At 39.1% G+C, this 24,997-nt stretch overlaps 1 protein-coding gene across 10 annotated transcripts; it reads right to left on the reverse strand.

The window, feature by feature from the left end:
* Positions 1 to 270: 270 nt before the first annotated feature.
* ANGEL2 (angel homolog 2) lies at positions 271 to 24,532 on the reverse strand. Of its 10 annotated transcripts, none has more exons than XM_055235173.1 (9): positions 24,275 to 24,532; positions 21,763 to 22,088; positions 16,873 to 17,129; positions 15,801 to 15,870; positions 13,691 to 14,112; positions 9,444 to 9,570; positions 8,990 to 9,047; positions 5,164 to 5,327; positions 271 to 3,264 (listed from the first exon to the last, which is right to left on the reverse strand). In XM_055235173.1, the coding sequence occupies exons 1-9, from the start codon at positions 24,331 to 24,333 to the stop codon at positions 3,113 to 3,115; spliced, it is 1,635 nt and encodes a 544-aa protein (XP_055091148.1). In that variant the 5' UTR covers positions 24,334 to 24,532; the 3' UTR covers positions 271 to 3,112. The 10 variants fall into 10 exon arrangements, with proteins under 10 accessions (XP_055091148.1, XP_055091155.1, XP_055091157.1 ...); XM_055235180.2 differs by lacking the exon at positions 21,763 to 22,088 and adding an exon at positions 19,878 to 20,128 and having other exon boundaries at positions 24,275 to 24,514; XM_055235182.1 differs by lacking the exons at positions 21,763 to 22,088; positions 24,275 to 24,532 and adding exons at positions 19,878 to 20,128; positions 23,811 to 24,169.
* Positions 24,533 to 24,997: the final 465 nt, after the last annotated feature.

Raw genomic sequence — 24,997 nt, forward strand, 5'->3', positions numbered from 1 at the left:
AAGTCAGATGGTGTGATTTTTTTTGGTTCTCTTTATTATATACTTATTCTAGTGAACCTATTTATCATTCTTTCACCCTTCTTTCACAATCTGCAGACTCTATATTAAAAACTACTCTATTACTTTATTTTGACACATCTCAATTCACTCATCTTTTTGCATCACCCCTAAGTAAAAATGGCTGAAAAGAGCAATGAAATAGTTTAGTAAAGGCAACAGGATAGCTTATACATCTCAGTGTACCTACTACAAAACCTTCAGGCACAGAAGTACGAGTATAATAGTTTATTACATAACTTACAGGTACAAAGTGCAAATGACTTGACGCCTCTCTTTCCCCAATCCCTTGAACTCTCTGGATCTAAAACTTTCTTTAGGAAAGCAAATGGTTAAAAGTAGACAGTAACTAAATTCCAAATAAAGACAAGATTTCAAACATGCATATTATCTTGATAGCAAAAGGTACAGTAAAACCAAAATTTCATTACTCCACAGTTTACCTTTCCATTTAAAACTTGGATAGTATAACACTTGAGATGGAGATTTGGTTTCAGGCATTAACCAGATTTAATTGTTTTTGGCAGGTAAGTACAGGCTCTGGCAGAGTTACCAACTATTCTGGTCAACAAAAGTAAAGACAAGTGGATAATTATTTTTAGTGGAGCTTTAAAAACCTGTGAGAAGCTCACATTGACTTTTTGGCCTCCAGTCCACAAAATAATACTTCACTTGATAAGCTAAAGTAGGGAGCAATTTTATGGATTAACTCTATCAAAGTGAAGCACATGAAAAATGGGCCTAAAGTCACAATATATTAATCAGGATATAAAAAATTAAATTTTCACAGAGGTTTTCAGGGATGTTCGTTTGTTAACAATGACCTATATGTAATAATGCTATTTGTTAATAAATTCACATGACACAAAGCAGTAATTAACTAATGAATTTTCATTTTTCTTTCCCCAATATTAAAAAGGGATAATTATACTATCATTATAATTTGATAATGTCTGTATCTGCTAATTAGGGCATCTGCAAACTACTACTATAAAATGTGGGAAATCCTGGAACTATAATTAATACTGTAATTAAAATCCCTCCAAAGGCCAAGCATGGTGGCTTATGCCTGTAATCACAGCACTTTGGGAGCCTGAGGTGGGTGGATCACCCCTGAAGTCCGGAGTTCAAGACCAGCCTGGCCAACATGGCAAAACTCCATCTCTACTAAAAATACAAAAATTAGCTGGGAATGGTGGTGCACACCTGTAATCCCAGCTACTTGGGAGGCTGAGGCAGGAGAATTGCTTGAACCCAGGAGGCAGAGGTTGCAGTGAGCCGAGTTCGCGCCACTGCACTCCAGCCTGGGCGATAGCGTGAGACGCCATCTAAAAAATAAAAAAATAAAAACCCCCCAAAGTGAGAAATTAAATATTTAAACATATTCAATTACAATTTTTACTAGACAAATCTTATAATCCACATAACTTCTTTGAGGTTTTCATCTGTTTTTTAAAAAATAATTATAGCAAATGCTTTAGTACAAAGACTTAGTCCAAGACTATTATTGTTTTCCAATTTAAGGTGGAGCATTCTATTAATAAAACTCACTGTAAAAACATTTATAATTCAGTGTAAAATTACTACTTAGTAAAAATGCATATAATTCCTTGTTCCTACTGTCTACAAAAAAGGAAATTTCCACTTTTTATGTTTTAAAATTGATTCAAACACTTGTATAGAAGATTTATTAAACCTGCTCATAACCACTTCATAGAAAGTGTCAGCACCATCTCATACTGGTGCATCACTGTAAAAGAAAACATTTTAGAAACAAAACCACTAAAACCAACGTTTAAATGACTATTTACAGAGTATTAGGTCTCCAAGTTAATATCTCCCCACTAGAGTTTTACAGGCTTCCTCATATTTCTGAGGCATAACAAAAATAATTTTATAGCTGCCACTTTGTTCCAAAGACAAATTTCCTAATAAAATAAATTTCTATAGAACTGGTTCAGTAAAATAAAATCTCTCTCTTAAACCAGAGATATTAAAACTGAATTTTTAAAAAATGCTGCCAGGAGCAGTGGCTTCCGCCTGTAATCCCAGCACTTTGAGAGGCTGAGGTGGGCGGATCACCTGAGGTCGGGAGTTCGAGACCAGCCTAACCAACATGGAGAAACCCTGTCTCTACTAAAAATACAAAATTAGCTGGGAGTGGTGGCGCATGCCTGTAATCCCAGCTACTCAGGAGGCTGAGGCAGGAGAATCGCTTGAGCCCGGGAGGCAGAGGTTGCCGTGAGCAAAGATGGCGCCATTGCACTCCAGCCTGGGCAACAAGAGTGAAACTCCATCTCAAAAAAAAAAATAAAATAAAAATAAATAAACAAAAATGCTAGGGAAACAAAGGTATATCCCCAGTCTCTGCCTCTATTAAGCCCACCTCTGTCTGTTCCAGGGTGAAAGAGTGAGCTTTATACGTTATGCTGACTTATATTTCCCAAACATTTCCCCAACACGATGCAGGCATATTACATGGCTCAGGACAGTAATAAGATGGATTAAGCATTCTGTACAACTTAAAAAGCATTATCAAACCCCTTCAAAAACAAACTAAACAATGGCTGGTTAGATACCTGTGGAAGACCCAATGATTTCTAAGATAAACTATTTAGAACTCAATAGAGTTCTCCTAATGAAATCAAGCCTTCTGGAAAGGAAACAACTTGTAGTTTGCAAGAACTCAAAGAAACTTTGGATCCACTACAGAGCTTGCCAAAATTATGAAATGAAATTTTTTACTAAGCAGACAAAGGAAGATGCATTATATTTAAAAATCACTGTCAATTTTACTAGGATTTAGAATATAAAACCTTTACATCTCTTTTACAATAAAGAGTATTTGAATCTCACTTGTCAGGAAAATATTTTTCATTATTAAAAAAAATTGTTATAAAGTTGTTTCTTCTGATGTGGAGTTTCAAAGCATGTAACATAACCGCTTCAGAATCTCCACAGTGCAAAAATAAACAACATGCATACACTTAAGAACTTTACATTCTTTGAAAAACAATACAAATTGGAAAGAAAATTAGTATGTGATCAAAGAGAGTCAGAGCTCAAGTCTGAACTTTGCCAATAAAGGCAGATGATCTGAAGAGTTATTTTCGTTTGGAAGTCCATTAACAGTCCACAAGTCTTGTTCTGTAAGAAGTGACAGTCTAGCTAGAAGTTTCAAGCCACCAACCAAAGCAACTTCAGCTCCTACATTAAAGAAGCACATACATATTTAGTAAAACTGTCAACAGGTTATTGTAAATTAATCATACAAGTCTTTTCTCCAAATACAGAACTTGAGGCCTCTCCAGAAGACTGAAAACTATGAAACAGTTTTTAGAATATTTAAGCTTTATTGAGTTATAACCTAATTATAATTATCAAACACACAGCAGTTTGAGATATTTTTTCTATTTCCAGCTCTGTAAACAATCTTTAGAAGAAAATATAAATGTAGTACTTAAGAATGTTAAGACTAATTTGTGGTTGACAACTACATAAGAAACTCATCCAGCAACCATTCTGTAGTTGCATAAAGCCAGAGACACTGGGCCACAGCCCTGTAGAAGTTTATAAGGTGAATGGAGAATAAATTAGTATAATTTAGTCCCAGAGACTCAGCACCCACAGAAGTAAAGATGACATGCTCTTTTTGAAATGCTGATCCATAACACTCTCCCGCCACCTAGTGAACTTCTGTCAGCATGACAACTACAAAAACCTTAGTATAAATTCAAAGCAGCAGGCATATTTTTTGTAGAGTGGATCTAGTAGCAGGAGTAAGTCATCTCCTGAGTGTTACTAATAAGGTTATTCCCAGAAGAAAGGAGGTGGGAACAAACAGAGGGGAAAAGGGTAAAGAAAAAGAAGCATCAAAAAAAAAGGAAGAGAAAAAAATGAAAAAAATCAGAAAAGAAAAAAACAGCTGCTCACATTCCAAAGTTTTCTTAATGATATTTTTGTACTTCCAGTAATCTTAAACTGCATTTTCTTCTCCACTTTAAATCCTTTGGCTAATGTTTAAAACCTGATTTTTGACCGGGTGCGGTGGCTCATGACTGTAATCCCAGCACTTTGGGAGGCCGAGGCGGGTGGATCATGAGGTCAGGAGATCGAGACCATCCTGGCTAACACGGTGAAATCCCATCTCCACTAAAAATACAAAAAATTAGCCAGGCATGGTGGTGGGCACCTGTAGTCCCAGCTGCTCGGGAGGCTGAGGCAGGAGAATGGTGTGAACCCAGGAGGCGGAGCTTGCAGTGAGCTGAGATAGTGCCATTGCACTCCAACCTGGGTGATGAGCAAGACTCCGTCTCAAAAAAAAAAAAAAAAAATTATATAGTCTTTTCTGACTGAATGTGGTGGCTCATGCCTGTAATCTAAGCCACTTTGGGAGGCCGAGGTGGGCAGCTTGAGCCCAGGAGTTTGAGACCAGCCTGGGCAACATGGTGAAACCCTGTCTCTACAAAAAATACAAAAATTAGGTGGGCATGGTGGCTTGTGCCTGTAGTCTTGGCTACTCGGGAAGCTGAGATGGGAAGGTCACTTGAACCCGGGAGACAGAGGTTGCAGTGAGCCGAGAATCATGCCACTTTTATATATATATAAAAGTATATATATTTACTTTTCCTCCTCAGAAAAATCCAATATTCCAGAGTCAACATGACAGCATAAGCTGTGTTGCTGGCAGTGTAACTATGGTCCTCCAGTGAAGGCAGCACGCCTCAGTAAAATTTATGCACAAAACTATGATGACCATTAACAACATACTCAGTTCCTGTCAAAGGAAAAACAGTAAATTTATGGCAAGCAAAAAGAAAGGGCAATATGAAAGACCTATAACTCAGAGGCTGACTGGAACTGGAGGGTAGGACTGATAATGTAATTCTTGGGTAATAATTTGCTTGGATGTGTTTTATTACCTCCCTCATATGCAAGTAATCAACTGATTTATTCAAATATATTACCAACCTGTCTATTTCGAAATATTTTTACCTTCTAGATCTAGAACTTCAACTGGATGTTTAGAGAGCTTTCTTAACTTTAACCTTGAGGTTTTAGCTACTGTGCTCTCTAGCAGAATTTAACATTACATGCATTCCTTACCTGGGTGCTCAGCAACATCTTCCTTTTCTGCAGAGTAGAAAATATAATCCACAGTTATGGCACTTCGGGAATGACAGGTGGTCACTTCTGGAATTCCAGTGTCAGGAAAGTAATGTGAATAAACAGATGACAAGCTGAAATGGTGTTGTAAATTTGAAGATAATCTAAATAGAAAAGAAGAAGTGTTTAGAATCCAAGTTTTTTGTAACTTCAAGAATTCCTCCTATCTAAAGTTCTTTTTTCATTTAATTTGTAGACTAAGACCAGACATTAGGACAAGCCTTATTTAAATAGACCATATCATAATTTAGTATTAATTTACTTATGCAGTGATATCTAAAACCCATCAATAAAGCCATCATAAATGTGGTTTAAAAAAAAGCTCAATAATTAACATACTAATGTGTTTTTTCATTATTTATAACATGTATGAATGCCTCCACTTACTAAAGAACATGTATTCTAAAACAACTTACAAGTTTTATTGTGTTTTTAAGAAAGAGAATCAAGGGGGTCTTCAGGAACACTATTTGGAAATCCCTAGACTTTTGATGACAGGCCATATTCTTCTCTAATTTTTCTTGCTATGACATATGAGACAATTTTGTACTGCATCTTAAAACAGCTTCTCTAATAGTTTATTATATTTGCCCCATGCACAAATATAATACATGTGATGTTATGAGTAAAAGGTTTAAAGATCACTTTCTAGTGATACTTTATGAATCTTAGGGATCTTTTATGCCTTGAAGGAAAATAAAATTTTAAAAAACTTATCCAACAAACATTTACCAAACATCTTCTAAGTTCTAGGCAATATGTCAGGTGCTGAGAATACGTAGATGAAGATGTTTCCCTTGCTTTTAAAGTGTTCATATGTCAGGAACAAAGGTAAATCGTTAAAAATGCCCTCTTAAGTTTTAGCAACTTTTTTTTTTTTTTTTTTTTTTTTTTTTTTTGAGATGGAGTCTCGCTCTGTCGCCCAGGCTGGAGTGCAGTGGCGCGATCTTGGCTCACTGCAAGCTCCGCCTCCCGGGTTCACGCCATTCTCCTGCCTCAGCCTCCCAAGTAGCTGGGACTACAGGCACCCGCCACCACGCCCGGCCGATTTTTTGTATTTTTAGTAGAGACGGGGTTTCACCATGTTAGCCAGGATGGTCTCGATCTCCTGACCTCGTGATCCGCCCGCCTTAGCCTCCCAAAGTGCTGGGATTACAGGCGTGAGCCACCGCGCCCGGCCAAGTTTTAGCAACTTTTTATGTCTAAGGATTTATAATATTAAACATAAATAGGGCCGGACGCGATAGCTCACACCTGTAATCCCGGCACTTTGGAAAGCCAAGGCAGGAAGATTGCTTGAGCTCAGGAGCTCAAGACCAGCCTGGGCAACAGAGTGAGACCTCATCTCTACAAAAAAATCAAGAAAATTAGCTGCGCATGGTGGCACATGCCTGTGGTCTCAGCTACTTGGGAGCCTAAGGTAGGAGAATTGCTTGAGCCTGGGAGGTGGAGGCTGCAGTGAGCCAAGATCATGCCACTGCACTGTAGCCTGGATGACAGTGAGATCGACTCTCAGATAAAAATAAATAAATAAAAATAGGTCTTCTGCAAACTGTTATCTTACTATCAATTTTTCAGTTTACAGATATAAGCTATGCATATAAACACCCTGTATTTACATAAAGATACTAAAAAGTATCTTTTCTTTCTTTTTTTTTTTTTTGAGACAGAGTCTTGCTCTGTCGCCCAGGCTGGAGTGCAGTGGCACGATCTCGGCTCACTGCAACCTCTGCCTCCCAGGTTCACACCATTTTCCTGCCTCAGCCTCCCAGGTAGCTGGGACTACAGGCACCCACCACCACACTTACCTACTTTTTTTTTGTATTTTTAGTAGAGACGCGGTTTCACTGTGTTAGCCAGGACGGTCTCGATCTCCTGACCTCATGATCTGCCCACCTCGGCCTCCCAAAGTGCTGGAATTACAGGTGTGAGCCACCACGCCTGGCCTCTTTTTTTCTTTTAATTTTTAGACACCAAGGGCAAGTAAGGTATCTGTTTTATTTTTTAATATTATTATTATTATTATTTTGAGACGGAGTCTTGCTTTGTCGCCCAGGCTGGAATGCAGTGGCGCAATCTCGGCTCACTGCAACCTCCGCCACCCCGGGTTCAAGCAATACTCTGCCTCAGCCTCCCTGGGATTACAGGTGCCTGCCACCACGCCTGGCTAATTTTTTGTATTTTTAGTAGAGATGGGGTTTCACCATCTTGGCCAGACTGCTCTTGAACTCCTGACCTCGTGATCCACACACCTCAGCCTCCCAAAGTGCTGAGGTTACAGGCATGAGCCACCACGCCTGGCCAGAATGTTTTAATTTTTTTTTTTTTTTTAATAGAGGCAGGGTCTCACTGTGTTGCCCGGACTGGTCTCAAACTCCTGTCCTCAAGCAATCCTCCCACCCTGGCCTCCCAAAGTGATGAGATTACAGGCGTGAGCCAACACGCCCAGCCAATATCTTTTTTTATATCCTATATTGTTATAAAAAGATTTAAGAATTACTCAAAACGAAGTACTTATTAGATTGGCCTCCTTATTAATCTTATTCAAAGAAGTTTTTACTATATTGAAAGGTTTAATTGTGAATTTTTAAATATTCATTTAAAAAAATTTTTTTTTAATTGCTTCTTCCATTCTTGCCGGGCACGGTGGCTCACGCCTGTAATGCCAGCACTTTGGGAGGCCGAGGCGGGCGGATCACGAGGTCAGGAGATCAAGACCATCCTGGCTAACACGGTGAAACCCCGTCTCTACTAAAAATACAAAAAATTAGCTGGGTGCGATGGCGGGTGCCTGTAGTCCCAGCTACTTGGGAGGCTGAGGCAGGAGAATGGCGTGAACCCAGGAGGCAGAGCTTGCAGTGAGCCGAGATTGCGCCACTGCACTCTGGCCTGGGCCAAAGAGGGAGACTCCGTCCCGTGCCAAAAAAAAAAATTGCTTCCATTCTTATTAGTTCTTATTTATGTAGTAATATTTTCTCAAAACAAGGTATACAAAATAAAAATTGAGAAGCAGATAAATGAGAATTGGTTCCTAAATGTAAATGTTAAAACAAAAAACTATAAAACAGCCACAATATAAAACAATCAAGATATTTCAAGAATCTCCCCGAGACAAGATTTAAGTCTCTGTCCTGTTTTATAAACATGTATCAATTTCTCAACCATAGCCCCAAATATTCCTATTTCTTTAATGAAGAATCCCAGCATCTTCACCCCTCTGACAATCTTCTCCTACAGTTCAAGAGATAAATTAAAATGATCATCTTTTCAACTGGCATATTCATTTTTGGATCAATTTTTTTATAGACGGTTTTGAGATTTAGTAAATCAAAGACAACTAAAGATCCTCTTGAGATCTGAAAGATATTTTTCTGTGATCTTGACCTTTGTTTATATGAGTTTCAAAGAGTATTTGAGCTGGTCCAGGTCCACAGACAAGCTGTTTCCCTTCCTAACACTACCTAGGCACTTAACTATGTTTCAAACATTGTGCTTTATATGCTTTGTCTCATCTAATCCTCACAACAACCCAAACTATAGACAAAGAAACTGAACCTCAGAGATGTTAAGTTTCTTGCTCAAAATCATTCTGCTAAAACACAGCAGAGTCAGGACTGGAACTCAGGCCTATCTGACTTAAGGGCCAGCACTCTTCACCAGCACGGAATATTATCACCTTCATTTTTTTATCCAAGTGATTTTTGAGAAATGAGTTTTTTATTCAACTAAAGTTAGCAAATGTCTCCTTTTGCTTTCCAGAACTCACTTTTCAGCTGTCACTAGGACCTCTGTTTGCTTCAGCTGTGTTTGTGTCAGATCACTGTCTGTAAAAATAGAGGAAAATATATTAATGTTATTGTTCTAGTTTGCCTTAGTACCGTCATCTTACTCTAGAAACAATATTTAAGACTTATCTAGGTTAGAAAGATGCCTAGTTACATGTTTCATTCTGGAATCTATATATTTCGATGGCCTCCAGAATTAGGAAAAATAAAAAAATGCAAACAATTCCAAAGCAACATGCAAGTAAATCATGCACAGATAATTCTAGAAGTTCAACTTTAAAAAGGTAAATTTAGAGGTCTTAAGAAAAAGAATGAATAACTATTTTTATATATGAATATTCATCCCTGAGATTTTTTTTTTAAAAACTTAGTTTTATGTCTTCAAAGGGAACATGATTACCCAGCAGACTGCCAAAATGTACTACAAACACTTACCTGTCTTTTCTACTTTTGGTACCTGCTGTACCTCATACACACAGTTCTGTGAGATACCTAGGTTTGGGGGCCAAATTGGAATAGATAAAATTCTTTGTCCCCGTGAAGACTGTTCCTGGCCAGATACCTAAACAAAATTTCAACAGGTATCTTAAGTAAAAAGATTTTAAATCGTTTATGAATTGAAAAGTTTATGTCTTAAATAAAAGGTAATCCAAAAGTGGTAAATTATTACCCTTTATTCATTATATTAAGTGATTCTTTGGACTTACAAAATCTTCTGTTCTTCAAATACAATTCAGAAAGCACTTATCATTTACATAAAAATGACAATCTTTTTCCCATACATGTTTTTCTTTAATTTGGACATACAAATGATCTATCGCTTTGGACTAACACTGCTCATCTTTTTACCACCTGCAATATAGTTCCTATTGTATCAAATACAGGCATGCTCAGAGATACTGCAGGTTTGGTTCCAGGCCGCCACAATAAAGTGAGTATCTCAATAAAGCAAGTCACATAATTTTTTCAGTTTCCCAGTGCATATAAGTTGTGTTTATACTATACTGTAGTTTACTAAGTGTGCAATAACATTATGCCTAAGAAAATACACACCTTAATTTAAAAATACTTTATTGTTAAAATATCCTAACAATCATCTGAGCCTTCAGTGAGTCATCATCTTTTTACGGATGGAGGGTCTTGCCTAGATATTAATGGCTGCTGGCTGATCAGGGTGATGGTTGCTTAAGGTTGGGGTTGGCTGTGGCAATTTCTTAAAATAAGACAATGAAATTTGCTGCAGCCATTGATGCTTCCTTTCATAAAAGATTTTTCTGTAGTATGTGATGCTGTATGACAGCACTTTATCCCCAGAACATTTTTTTCAAAATTGGAAACCTTGCCAATGTTTTATCAACTAAATTTATGTAACATTTAAAATCCTTTGTTGTCATTTCAGCAATGTTCACAGCATCTTCACCAGGAATAGACTGCATCTCAAGAAAATACTCTGCTCATCTATAAGAAGCAACTCCTCATCTATTTAAGTTTTATCATGAGATTGAAATAATTCAGTTAATTCTTCAGGCTCTACTTCTAATTCTAGTTCTCTTGCTATTTCCACCACATCTACAGTAACTTCTTCCACTGAAGTCTTGAACCCCTCAAAGTCATCCATGAGGGCTGGAATCAACTTCTACTAAACTCTTTTTAATGGTGATATTTTGACCTCCTCCCATGAATCACGAATGTTCTGAATAGCATTTAGGATGCTGAATCCTTTCCAGGTTTTCAATTTACTTTCCCCAGATCCATCAGAGAAATCACTTCTATGGCAGCTATAGCCTATGAAATGTATTTCTTAAATAAGGAGACCTGTAGGTACAAAATTACTCCTTGATTCCATAGGCTGCAGAATGGATGCCGTGTTAGCAGGCATGAAACAACATTCATTTCCTTGTACATCTTCATCAGAATTCTTGGGTGACCAGGTGCCTTGTGAACGAACAGTAATCTTTGTAAAGGAATCTGTTTTTCTGAGTAGTGGTCTCAGCAGTGTGCTTAAAATATTCTATGCCATAAACAGATGCACTGTCATCCCCAAGCTTTGTTTTTCCACTGATAGAGCACAGGCAGAGTGGATTTAGCATAATTTTTAAGTGCCCTAGGATTTTCAGAATGGTCAACGAATGCTGACTTTAACTTAAATTAACAAGCTATATTAGCTCCTAACAAAATAGTCAGCCTGTCCTTTGAAACCAGGCACTGACTTCTTCTTTCTAGCTATGAAGTCCTAGATGGCATCTTCTTGCAATATAAAGTGGTTTCATCCACATTAAAAATCTATTGTTGGCCAGGTGCAGTGGCTCACACCTGTAATCCCAACACTTTGAGGGGCTGAGGCAGGAGGATTGCTTGAGCCCAGGAGTTCGAGACCAGCCTGGGCAACATGGTGAAACCCCATCTCTACCAAAAAATATTTGAAAATTAGCCCAGCATGGAGGCATGCACCTGTAATCCCAGCTACTTGGGAGGCTGAAGCAGAATCGCTTGAACCCAGGAGGAGGTTGCAATGAACCGAGATCGTGTCACTGCACTCCAGCCTGGGCAATAGCGAGAGACCCTGTCACAAAAGAAAAAAAAAATCTATTATTTAGTGTAGCCACCTTCATCAATGATCTTAGCTAGATCTTCTGGATAACCTACTGCAGCTTCTACATCAGCAGCACTTGCTGCTTTACCTGCACTTTTACGTTATGGAGATGGCTTCACTCCTTAAACCTCACAAATTAACCTCTGTTAACTTCCAACTTCTCTTCTGCAGCTTCCTCATCTCTCTCAGCCTTCATAAAATTGAAGAGACTTAATGCCTTGCTCTGGATTAGGCTTTGACTCAAGGGAATCCTGTGGCTGGTTTGATCTTCTATCCAGACCACTCAAACTTTCTCCATATCAGCAATAAGGCTGTTTTGCTTTCTTATTATGCCTTCATACACTGGAGTAGCACTTCTAACTTCCTTCAAGAACTTTTACTTTGCATTCACAACTTAGCTGTTTGGTGCAAGAGGCCTAGCTTTTGGCCTCTCTAAGCTTTCAAAATGCCTTCCTTGCTAAGCTTAATCATTTCTAGCTTTTGATTCAAAGTGAGACATGTGAGTCTTCCTTTTACTTGAACACTTAGAGAGCGTTGCAGGGCTATTACTTGGCCTAGTTTCAATATGGTCGTGCTTCAGGGAATATAGAGGCCTGAGTAAGGGGAGAGAGATGATTAGTGGAGCAGTCAGAACACATTTATCAATTAAGTTCATCGTTTTATATGGGTACAGTTCATAACACCCCAAAACCATTACAATAGTAATATCGAAGATAACTAAACTGGATCAACATAACAGATGTAATAATAATGAAAATGTTTGAGTAATGCAAGAGTTACCAAAACGTGACAGATACAGGAATTGCGCACAATACTGTTGGAAAAATGGCACTGATAGAGCTGCTTAAGGTAGAGTTGCTACAAAACTTCAACTTTGTAAAATGCAGTATGTTTGAAGCTCGATAAAGCAAAGCACAATAAAATGAGGTATACCTGTAATAAGAGAGATTAACTCTTCTAAAATTTTAAACTATTGGCTGGGCACGGTGGCTCACTCCTGTAGTCTCAGCACTTTGGGAGGCCAAGGTGAACCTCCAGATCACCTGAGGTTGGGAGTTAGAGACCATCCTGGCTAACACTGTGAAACCCCGTCTCTAATAAAAATACAAAAAATTAGCTGGGCGTGGTGGTGCATGCCTGTAGTCCCAGCTACTCGGGAGGCTGAGGCAGGAGAATTGCTTGAACCTGGGAGACGGAGGTTACAGTGAGCCGAGGTCGCACCATTGCACTCCAGCCTGGCGAAAGAGTGAGACTCCGTCCATCTCAAAAAAATAAATAAATAAATAATTTTAAACTATTACTCAAAACTCCAGTGTTGGAGAGCTTATTTTGGTAAATATACTGAAGATCAAATGATCTAAAGTAAGGAGAGGAAAGCACAATAATTACATGAGATAAATTGTGCTAAGCTAAAGAAAATATTTATTATTATACAAGGGAAACTTACATAATAAATGTTAAATTACTGTTTTGCCCACAACCAGCATTCAAAATTCTATCCTGCCACCTTGTGTTACTTATTTGTGAAGTATCCATGTCTGTCAATACTTTTTTTTTTTTTTTTTGCTGCCTGTTAATTCCTCCAAGCAGTATGTTGCCACAGATAGATGAAAATCAACCAAGTGAAAATAATTACTTACTAGAAGAAGCTGGGCACAGTGGCTCACACCTGTACTCCCAGCACTTTGGGAGGCTGAAGCAGGTGGATCACGAGGTAAGGAGTTCGAGACCAGCCTGGTCAACAAGCTGAAACCCCGTCTCTACTAAAAATACAAAAATTAGCCAGGTGTGGTGGCACACACCTGTAACCCCAGCTACTCAGGAGGCTGAGGCAGGAGAATCACTTGAACCCGGGAGGTGGAGCTTGCAGTGAGCTGAGATCATGACACTGCACTCCAGCCTGGGCAACAGAGACTCTGTCTCAAAAAAAAAAAAAAAAAAAAAAAGAAGTCATGGAAAATCATAGTTTGATAAAGTGAGGGTACTGGATCATCCAAGGTTTTCAAACAGCCATGTACTGACTATCTTCACATTATCATGAGCAGAGCAACTATGTTCACTTCCTAATAACAATGAAGAAAGCACTTACCTTTCCTATGGGAAGTCCTTCATAATTCAATTTTCCTTCCTTTATGAAACTATATAGTGGAGAACCAGGAACAGAATTAAAGTCACCACACATAACAATAGGGCAGAAGCTGCCATCTTTCTGGTGGGCAACACTGGAAATCTCTGCCAGTAGCATTGCCAATTGCGTCAGCTTAATATCACCTCGCCTTGGATTATACAATAGATGCGTATTTGCTACGCAGATCGCAGGAGAGGCAGCATATGGAATTTTGGGCTGCAAGAGTAAAACTAATCCAACATTGTCTCTGTCCAACAGAGAAATATCAGGGCGGAAGAATTCCACTGGGTTCACTGACAAGAGTGAAAATTTGGAATGTTTGAAGCAAATAGCACAGCCATCAGGTTTCCTTCCTGTCCGCATCTTATATTCACAGTGATAACCTACAAGAAACAAATGAATTTAAAACAAATGACTGCTTTTATATATTTGTCAAAAGACAGCTCACCTGATACTTCTGAACAATGTTTACCAAACTGTATTCTGCAAAACATTAGTAACGTAGGATGTCAATAAACATCGGAATAAAAAACGTTTGACACTGGGTCTAACAGGCCTCTTTATGCACAGACTTCAGCCCTTGATATGCTAATGTGTTATTATCAGTCTCCCATTGCCATCCTAGTAAAACTCAGTCATGGCAATAACAGTAAAGCCTTATAATAATCTATTCTCTCACTCTCTCCACCCTATATTCCTGATCTTTTTGCCTATAACTCCTTCCCCCTCACTTCATTCCAATCTCACTGGCCTCCTCACTTGCCTTAACACACTCTAACCTCAGGGCCTTTCCCTTGCTATTTCTGCTGCCTAGAATGTTCTAGGCATGGCTTATTCCTTCACCTCCTTCAAATATTTGTTCAAATGTCACCTTGTCTGATCATTTTGTTTAAAACTGAAACCTCTCCCATTCCACTTTCCTGCTTTTCTCCAGAAAACTATCACTACTTAATATGCTATTTACTTATTTATTTGGTTAGCCTTTCTCCACTAGAAGGTACACTCCACACGAGGGAGAAATTTTTTTAATCTTTTTTGCCCAGTGCTATATCCTCATTCCCTAGAACAGTGCATGGTATATAGTAGGCACTCAAAAAAAAATTGCTAATGAAGGCTGGGCGTGGTAGCTCACCCCTATAATCCCAGCACTTTGGGAGGCCAAGGTGGGCGAATCATGAGGTCAGGAGATCAAGGCCATCCTGGCTAACACAGTGAAACCCCGTGTCTACTAAAAAAAACAAAAAATTAGCTGGGCATGGTGGTGGACGCCTGTAGTCCCAGCTACTCGGGAGCCTGAGGCAGGAGAATGGCGTGAACCTGGGAGGCAGAGCTTGCAGTGAGCCGAGATTGTGCCACTACACTCCAGCCTGGGCAATAGAGAGAGACTCTGTCTCAAAAAAAAAAAAATTGCTGAATGAATGAATGCAAAGTAGGCACACTTCTCAAGTATATGGGACCACAGATAACTTGTTTCTAGAAGTGTTTATTTATCAAACAGGTTTTTGGCATCTATCCATTAGGTAGACACTGGTAGGCACTGGTATTATAATGATGAACGAGACAAAATGGTACCTGATCTCCTGGAGCTCAGAATCTTATAGGTCTAGAAGTGGACAGAACAACTCCTAGGAAAGGGAGCTACTAAGATATTCTTACACATCTTTCTGTTTGAATTAAAATTATACACCAACACAAGTTTCCAGTGAGTACCTCAATCTTTTCCTGACTCTTTGAAATTAAGTTTTTAAAACTAAGATTTTTAGCCAAAATATGCCACACATCTTTGTTAGCAAGTTATATGTTAATGACACATGAATTTTCAAAAGTAAATTTGGATAAAAGTTACATTGCCTTGTCTCTACAAAAAAAATTAAATAATTAGCTGGGCATGGTGGCACACATCTCTAGTCCCAGCTACTCAGGAAGCCGAGATGAGAGGATTACTTAAGCCCAGTAGGTTGAGGCTGTAGTGAGCCATGATTGTGCCACTGCACTCCAACTTGGGCGACAGAGTGAGACCCTGTCTCAAAAAAGAAAAAAAAAAAAAAAAAAAAAAAGAGTTGCATTGTACCCAGTGATTCCAAACTTGGCCTGATCTCTGCTCCATAATGATCTTCTTGAACTTCTTGCAAACAAAGTACCTTGGAAGAAAAAAAGAGCTTGAATTAGAACACAGAGATGCAATCATGAATTTCCTGGTGCTTTTACCTTAAAATATCTAAAAGCAGGCTTCTAAAATTCCACACCTGATAAGAATTGAAATAAAAGACTTACCCGTTTTTCTTGTTATAGATCTACCAAATTAATGTTTCCAAATTTTGATCAATCTCAAAACTCTGGCCCTCAATCACATGGAGCTCCCTTAGTACTCCAAATTATTATTTCCAAAAGGAGATATTCTTAGCTTACATGTCAGGATATTTTTCCGGGTTTTACATATTCATTGGTACTACCTTTCAGGTCTTAAGAGGCTGATTTCTTTGAATGCTATCAGGTAGGTGATATTTTTGCATGAATTACTGAAATTTCAAATCAAAGTTAATATTTACTGAATACTTAATATGTTGCCAGTTTCTGTCACAAAACTGACCCATACTTAAAAACTTTTTGGACCCTCTTTGAAAAGTTAGATGATTATTCATACCAGCAACCACTAACAAATGCCTCTCTGAAATTTTTACCTTATTAAGACTTATTCCATCATTATTCTTAAACATATTCCTTTCTTACCCCACAAACAAAATGGATAAAACCATTTAGTTCATAAATGCACAAATGAAACATTTAACCCAACATTTTCTTTCTTTCTTTTTTTTGAGGCAGAGTTTTGCTCATTGCCCAGGCTGGAGTGCAATGGCGCAATCTCAGCTCACTGCAACATCGACCTCCCGGGTTCAAGTGATTCTCCTGCCTCAACCTCCTGAGTAGCTGGGATTACAGGCACGCGCCATCACGCCTGGCTAATTTTGTATTTTTTAGTAGAGACGGGGTTTCTCCATGTTGGTCAGGTTGGTCTCGAACTACCGACCTCAGGTGATCCACCTGCCTCAGCCTCCCAAAGTGCTGGGATTACAAGCATGAGCCACTGTGCCTGTCCCCAACTTTTTCTTATGTGAAGAATTTCAATAATATTTTGCACTTACGTCTGCATCAAAATGTTTAATTTCTTTCAGAATATTGGGAAACCTAAAACTCCAGTGTAATACTGGCCGCCGGCAATGTCTATAAAGGTGAGAGTTATCTTCCAGTAAATCTTGTGAAAGTATATTATAGGACATCACTGAAAAGTCAAACTTGTTCTCACTGTCTTCACATTTGGGATCAACATTTTTGTCTCCTAGGATCTTCGTTTTTTCTTTATCATGGCTACATATATATTCCCAATTCCGCTTTATCACGCCTGTTAAAATATATTGCACAAATATAAGGAATTAATCAAAAGCAGACCATACAGTTTCACACACATATGTATTTTTCAGCCTCTTAAAAATTCCTATAAGCAATGAATAGAATGTTTTTCCCTAGGAAGTGGCAATGTAGCACTGAATAATTAGAACTGTTATCAAATTGGTTACAAATGTGGTAACACAATATACTGACGGACCAATAGGTTTAAAACAGGTTTAAAAGAATCTTGCAAGTCATTCTGGAAGCTGAGAGTATGTGCTAACAAAACTAAGACTATACAGAGGTGGTGGTTTCTCACTTCTCTACAGTTAAGAAGTGGCTCTGCCACAGATGTGATTGGCAGTTTTGTAACTATAACAACATATTTGTATGTCAAAGTTGGCTTTTCAATAAGATGATTTTATATTGTATTTTATTCCCTATTAGTGGGATAAGATCATCAAATGATTAACTAAGTTCCAGAAGCAACCCTTAGTTCAGAATTCTAGTTCATACATGAAAGAAGAGTATATAATGGCAACATATGGAAGAAGTTTTAGTGTTTAAAACACTAAAGTGGAACATGCAAACAAAGTAACAAAAGAAATCTTTTAAATGTACAACAAAGAAAAAGTTAAATATCACATAGCTACAGAATGCTAGTAAATGATGGCTAACCAACAAACCTAGCATGCAACAACCAGGAGTGTGTCATAGTTCATATTCTGCAAACACATCATGCATTCTGCAAAAGTGATGAAAAGAGAATAAAAGAGACTTTGCAATCATAGGCAGTCCCTGACTTAGAAATAACCGTGTGTGTGATGTGTGTGTGTGTGTGTGTATTCACCCTTGATCTTGTCTCCTACATCCTATCATTAAAGAGCATGCTCTTACTGCCATGGAAACCATGAAGAGAACCACAGAATTTTTAGAGAATTTATGAGCTCAAAAGAAAGAGAAAACAAAAAATGGGAAGAACATGGGAAAACAGATTTGGAAATGGACTTCTAAGTATGATTAAATTATATAAAAAATTTCAGCCCCTAGAATATCTCCCTCTATCCTGCAAAGATTTTCACTTCACTGGAATACAATGCCTGGAATTCCACCAATCAAAAATTAAATTGAAGTTAAAATATCCTATACACTTATACAGAGGGTGAAATAAAAGACTAAAAGGAAATACACCAGTATTTTCAAGAGTAGTTATCTCTGACTGTTAGGACTGTGAAATATTTTTGCAAATCTTCTGCACAATACATTTACAATCAAAATATCAATATGCTATTTAAAAATGCCAATGAAGTAATCATTTTAAAGTATGATTAGGCCAGGCACAGTGCCTCATGCCTGTAATCCCAGCACTTTGGGAGGCTGAGGCGGTGGATCACCTGAGGTCAGGAGTTCGAGACCAGCCTGGCCAACATAGCGAAACCCTGTCTCTACTAAAAATACAAAAATTAGTCGGGCGTGGTGGCATGCGCCTGTAATCCCAGCTACTCAGGAGGCTGAAGCCAGAGAATTGCTGTAACCTGGGAAGCAGAGGTTGCAGTGAACCGAGATCGCGCGCCATTGCACTCCAGCCTGGGCAACAAGAGTGAGACTCCATCTCAAGAAAAAAAAAAAAAGATGGAAAGAAACAAAACCAAACTAAACAAGTCTTCGACTATGAAGAATTTTGCCTAGAGCCTATCCTATGCCCAGGAAAGGAAACTATCCTCTTCCCTATCATTCACTGAAGATAGGAATCCTACCCCCAATGGCTCAGAACTAAGGCTAATTGTACTGGCTCTGCAGAGCCATTCAGATTTATAACAAAATTTCTATAGGGAAAACAGAACTGATTGGCCAGGCGTGGTGGCTCACACCTGTAATCCCAGCACTTTGGGAGGCCAAGGCGGGTGGATCACAAGGTCAGGAGATCAAGACCATCCTGGCTAACACCATGAAACCCTGTCTCTACTAAAAAATACAAAAATTTAGCCAGGCGTGGTGGCGGGCACCTGCAGTCCCAGCTACTCGGGAGGCTGAGACAGGAGAATGGCGTGAACCCGGGAGGCGGAGCTTGCGATAAGCCGAGATTGCACCACTGCACTCCAGCCTGGGCAACAGAGCGAGACTTCATCTCAAAAAAAAAAGGAACTGATCATGTGTAGAACACAATTCATTCATAAACTGGAGACTGTCTATGATGGTTTTAGCCAAATCAAAGTCTTCTTATGCATACAAGATGGAAAGGGTTCTAGTCATGCAAACAATATATAAGCTATCATCACAGATGGAGCACTACCCTGGTTTCACTGCCATATTAAAATATGAAAATTAAGGTCTAAAAACCTTATTCATATTTCCTTATAAAACATGTACATGTAATGGCATATAAATGCATTAAGATTTTTATTGTCCTGGTCATTAAAGTTTGTAACCAACTCTTTTTGCAATTCCATTTTTTAAACAACCAGGATCATTAGTTTATCTGGTTAATACAGTGGCTTTCAAACTTCTACAGCTTGTAGAACCCTTCTGCGTTACTTTTCATGTCATGGAACACCAATCCCTGGCATGCTGGGACTGGGGCTGGGATGATGGAGTGAACACATATTTTATACTGACCACATTTGCTTTTAATAAACTTACAGAAATGTGTTCAAATGTGAGGGTTCCATGGAAGACAATTTGAAAACCACTGATAAGAGTGGATAGTCTCTGGCCTTCATATGCTTCACAACATAAATTCACACTACAAAAGCTTATATACCTTCCATATCAGGAGGAACAAGGTGATCACAGCAGAGAAGACAGATGAATCAAAGAAAGTAAGCAATAGGCCTGATCAGGATTTTAGGGTGCCTAATTACAAAGTCATAATTGTATCACACAAATCCTTCAAACACCACTTTAAAGTGATAGGCAAGTTAGCAATGCTGTTTTCTTGATTGAAAAGTATTAGTGAAATATCGGAAGTCACAAATATGGCTTAACGAAGAGCATTTTCCTTATTCACAACACCTAGGAAGAATGGACATATAGAAAGTCAGGTTGTCATCAAGCTTTATCAGTAGGTAAATGTAATTCCCCATCCATTAAGGGAAAACAACACCATAATTTTCTGAGTACCTACTATGAAGCCAACAGTGTGTTAGGCACTTTGACATACAGTATCTCATTTCATTCAACAGACTTTCAAGTACTCATTATTTTACACAAAAAAATCAAGGAGCAAAGAGGTTAAGTAAGCTGTCCAAGTTTATTTAATTAGTGGTGGGGCAGAAAAGAAAGCAGGGAGTGGTTCCTAAATCAATGCTTATGTAGCTATGCCACAGCTCCATCTGAAAGCATCCCAGATTTCTAAGAGGTTAAACAAAAGAGGAGTGTGCTGACCTGATGAACAAATTTTTATGAGTGAAAAGCAATCTGGTATCATCATACTGCCCTATATTTATAGATCTTAGGATTGTTCTTAGGAACCTAATTTGAATGCCTCTAAATACACCTTTCATTGATTCAAATATTTCTTGTTTATCTCCCTATGCTGTGGTTAAGTACTATACACAAACGGATTTTCACTTTTGGATAGTTAAGAATTTCTACAAATGTTTGTTTGTTTCTGACTAGGTTCTTTGTAACTGCGTAGCAATAAGTTACATATTTATTTGAATATTAGCTTAGCAAAGCTGATTGGGACCCAGCTGAAGCCTGTAGACTACTTTCTGATAACAAAACCAGAGGGAACCTGAAGAGCACTAATTCTAGCTTTGACTTCCAGATGAGACTCACCTTGAATGCCTTCCTTTGACAAACTTACATGTCAGCTCCCTAAACATTAACACCCACACATCCTTCTCTCAAATATCTTCAGAGGAATTATCTTCACTGAAAATTATGGTTCAATAAGAAAGACAATTCCAAATTCTACCTAGACACCTCACTTATACTTTCAGGAGATGGGGTTGTGGTGGGGGCAAGACTGGCAGCACAGAGGGAGTCTAGTGAATTGTTCAGAGTAGAAAGAATATGAAAAAATAGAAGTAAATTAACACATTTTAAAAAACTGTTTCTCAAAGTGGAATAAGATGTGGTTCCCTTTCTAAAAGATAATATTTCTGGCAAACTCTCAAGATTTTATCTATGGACCCCAATTTGAGATATACAGATGTAATAAACGAAAATCTTATCCTATAAGACCATGTCTTTCATTTATGATTGCTTCTATTTATGAGTCCTTTTGTCTTACATAAAAATGTTAGCTTAAAAATGAAAACACTAAATTTTTTTTAGATCTGTAGACTTCTAAGCATATAGCCATCAATTTCTAAGAAGTCTAAGGGCCTTTGTTTCAAAAACATTGGATTTAAAAATTATCCTTAAATAAAACTTACTTTTGTAATCTATTTCTCCTTTCTTTGCCAATCTTATTCTATCTGTAGACTCATTTCTATTTTTATAGTCAGAAATACACAATTAGTTGAAGATAAAGACTTCATTTAAGGAAGAATTCATTTTTTTCTAACATAAAACTACTGGCTAAAAATCAACATCAAACACCTCTAAAACCTTAGGAGGTTTAAAGGATTAGATATGAAAGTTTCAATTTAGTCTATCACTTGTATCTATTTCTACACCAAGATAAATGTCACCTTTACCTTGGTGTTTTCTTCGTTTTGATGAAGGCTCATCTCCCTCAGCGTTCATGACGTAACTAGAGAGATGAATCAAAGATGTCTGGCTCAGGTTGTCAGGTCTCCAGTTACAGTACTGGAACTGAGTTCTAGACTCAAACAAACAGGGTGGTCTCCAATTTAGTGAAAAATGCCTACTACTGAAGTATGGGTAAGGAGCTCGAGAGTAATGTCCAGGCCACCTCATACAACTAGAAATATGTCTGTTCCAGCAACACCTTTGCAGATTCTCCCACGGTGTAGTCCAGTCTCTGCCCAGACTCCTCGAGTGATGGGGAAACATGGGGTATCTAAAAGAAATAAATACACTCCTTGAGGCACCACTTTTTGTTCAACTACAGTTTACAAAATCTAAGCCTGTTTCCTCAAGGGAAGACAATGTCTAACATTTAAAATCTGGCTTCTAAATCTGTGAAGGATGAAGGGGAAAGCACCCATGATTTACCTATTAGCATCAGTATCTCAATACTCTCGTCCTAAAAAACCATGAATGGTATTCTGAATACTTAACACAGAATGCCTCCCAGGCTCCCAAAATACCACATACCCCTCAAAACGTACATAGTTCAACTGAGAGATGAATCAACTATCAAAATGATATTCAGAGTAGCTTTCAAGCACCTACGAAACTCAATGAGAAAATAAAACACACAACAAATATTATACTGAAATCGAATAAGGAACTCATATGACACTACAATTAAAGTAAATCTCTCCTCCCACTTGGAGTAATAACAAGTTTCTGAACAGTTTTTTATACCAAGGGCAGATTTTTCCAAACACTTGTATAGCTAGGAAAACAAATGCCTATCCACAACTTCATAAATTCACAAAACTACTTCTCTTACTAATCAACGGGTGGATAATTTATTTCTCCATTCTTTTTTAAGCATGATTCTCCTTGGGGGAAATGAAAGAGGATGGTGATTACGTACTAAGAATGCACCAACACTCCAAACCAATAGCTTCAATTTAACCCATCATCCAAAACATCTCCAAAGTGGCGCTAACATTTTTAATAGATATGTTGCTCTCAGGCTCTCAAGAAACACTTCAGCTTAATAAAGCACCATGTTCCTCTCACTATACTACTTTGGCAAAATGTTAAAATTCAGAGAAGGACTTTTATCCTTTCCTCCAAAATTCTTAACAGCTAAATTTCTACTACAGCATCAACAATGTGCTCTCCCATCCCTAAGGGAATTTTAAGTTGCATTTACTGTTATTTAACTTTATATGCTGTTATTTTCGTTTTAACAGCATTTAAATTTTTATTATATATTTTTATAGTTTAAGTATTCGCTAGTTGTTCTTTAAAATCAACTTAATTGTAAATCTTTAAAGGCATAACATGGGCATTCTACACTGCTTTGTGATAACTCTGAAAGCCATAGGAATTTGGGCACTTGGTCCATGCATTTTCTGTCCTAATAAAACACTGTATTGAAATATAATACTTATACTACAAAAGCTATTCTCTATATTTGCAGTTATTTATTCAGACTTTTTTTTCTCTTAAGATGTTAAGCTCCTTCAGGGCCAGAACCGTCTTATTCATTTTAATTCCGTTATCTTCACAAGTGCCTAGCACAGTGCCTGGCAAACAGCTGGTACTCAGGAAACACTGTTGAACTCAATTACCATCAAGTCCCAGGCCTATGGGAGTTACAACCAAACCCCATCACTTATGTAATAATACATGCTGTGTTTCCCAAGCGTGGTGGGTGGTACACGAGTCGGTTTCATAGGGTACACAGTTAAATTACTTGATTGTAATATCTAAATACTTATGTTAGTTTATTAGGAAAAAACATAATCTCACATCAAATCCAAGACTCTGCAGACACTGCTTAGGGTGAAGCTAATGTGGGCAGCACCTACTGAAGTGCTTTTTTTAAAAAAACTGAGTCAATTTAAAGAAAAATATCCAGTAAATAATACACGTGAAACAAGAACTTGGCCATAACAGTAAGGGATGACATACAAGTGACTAAAGTTTGAAAGACACTAACACATCAACAAAAATCAAGCCCCTCCAGGGCGTGTGCCACACACGCGCCTCCAAGGGATCAGGCCTGCCGAGACCTACTGCGGAGAGGCGGCCTCCCCGCCGACGCTCGGTTCCCAGGACGGTGCTGCGGAGTGCGTGGAGCAGGCCAGCGCTGGTCTGGAGGCTGGGTTGGGGGAAGCAGGCCAGGGATACAAAGCCACTGGCACAAGCCTGGCCGGCGGCCCATGAACTCCGCGCCAAGACCCCAGACCTCGTTGGCCCAGGGTCCCGCCGGCTGCGCGGCGGGTTTACCTATCCCACTTGGTCTCTGGAGGCCAGTCCCGGATGCACCATCGCCCAGACCCTCTTCCTCTTCCTTCCTCCCCTAGCCCGCCCCGCCCCGCCCCGGGTTACTCCCGGACGCCCGCCCGCGCCTTCAGGCCGCCCGCCCCTCTCTCCTCCCTCCAAGTACCCAGCCCTACTGACCGGCCTCTTCCCACCACACAGTGGCCGTAGCCCTTCCTCACACAGCGCCAGGCTTCCATCTTCTCCCTCCGCGTGCGTCCAGTTCCCAGGCCCCGGGTTCCACCTCAATCTCTATAACCGATGCGACGGCCTAAGGTACCTAGGGAACCCCATCACTCTTAAGTACCGATTCCAGTCCCGGCTGCAAGGCATGCTGGGAGGTGCAGTCTCGCCGCCCGCCGGCCTACACTCCATCTTGCGCAGTGAGAGTCCCTGAATGCCTTAACCCGGAATTCTGCTCAAGGAGCATGCGCAGAGCGTGGGAAGCGCGAGCAACCATTTCTGAAGAGGGCAAAACACCCGACCTTCGTCTTAAAGAAACAGAAATAAACTTTCTTTTTTTTTTCATTTCTTTTTTTTTTTTTTTTGTTTTTGTTTTTTTGAGATGGAGTTTCGCTCTTGTCGCCCAGGCTGTAGTGCAATGGCACGATCTCGGCTTACTGCAACCTCCGCCTCCCGGGTTCAAGCGATTCTCCTGCCTCAGCCTCCCAAGTAGCTGGGATTACAGGCATGAGCCACCACACCCGACTAATTTTTGAATTTTTAGTAGAGACAGGGTTGCACCATGTTGGCCAGGCTGGTCTCGAACTCCTGACCTCAAGTGATCCGCCCGCCTCGGCCTCCCAAAGTGCTGGGATTACAGGAGTGAGCTACCGCGCCCGGCAGAAATAAACAGAGCAGTGA

Source organism: Symphalangus syndactylus, chromosome 19 (assembly GCF_028878055.3).
Source record: "Symphalangus syndactylus isolate Jambi chromosome 19, NHGRI_mSymSyn1-v2.1_pri, whole genome shotgun sequence".
Classification (NCBI taxonomy): Eukaryota; Metazoa; Chordata; class Mammalia; order Primates; family Hylobatidae; genus Symphalangus; species Symphalangus syndactylus.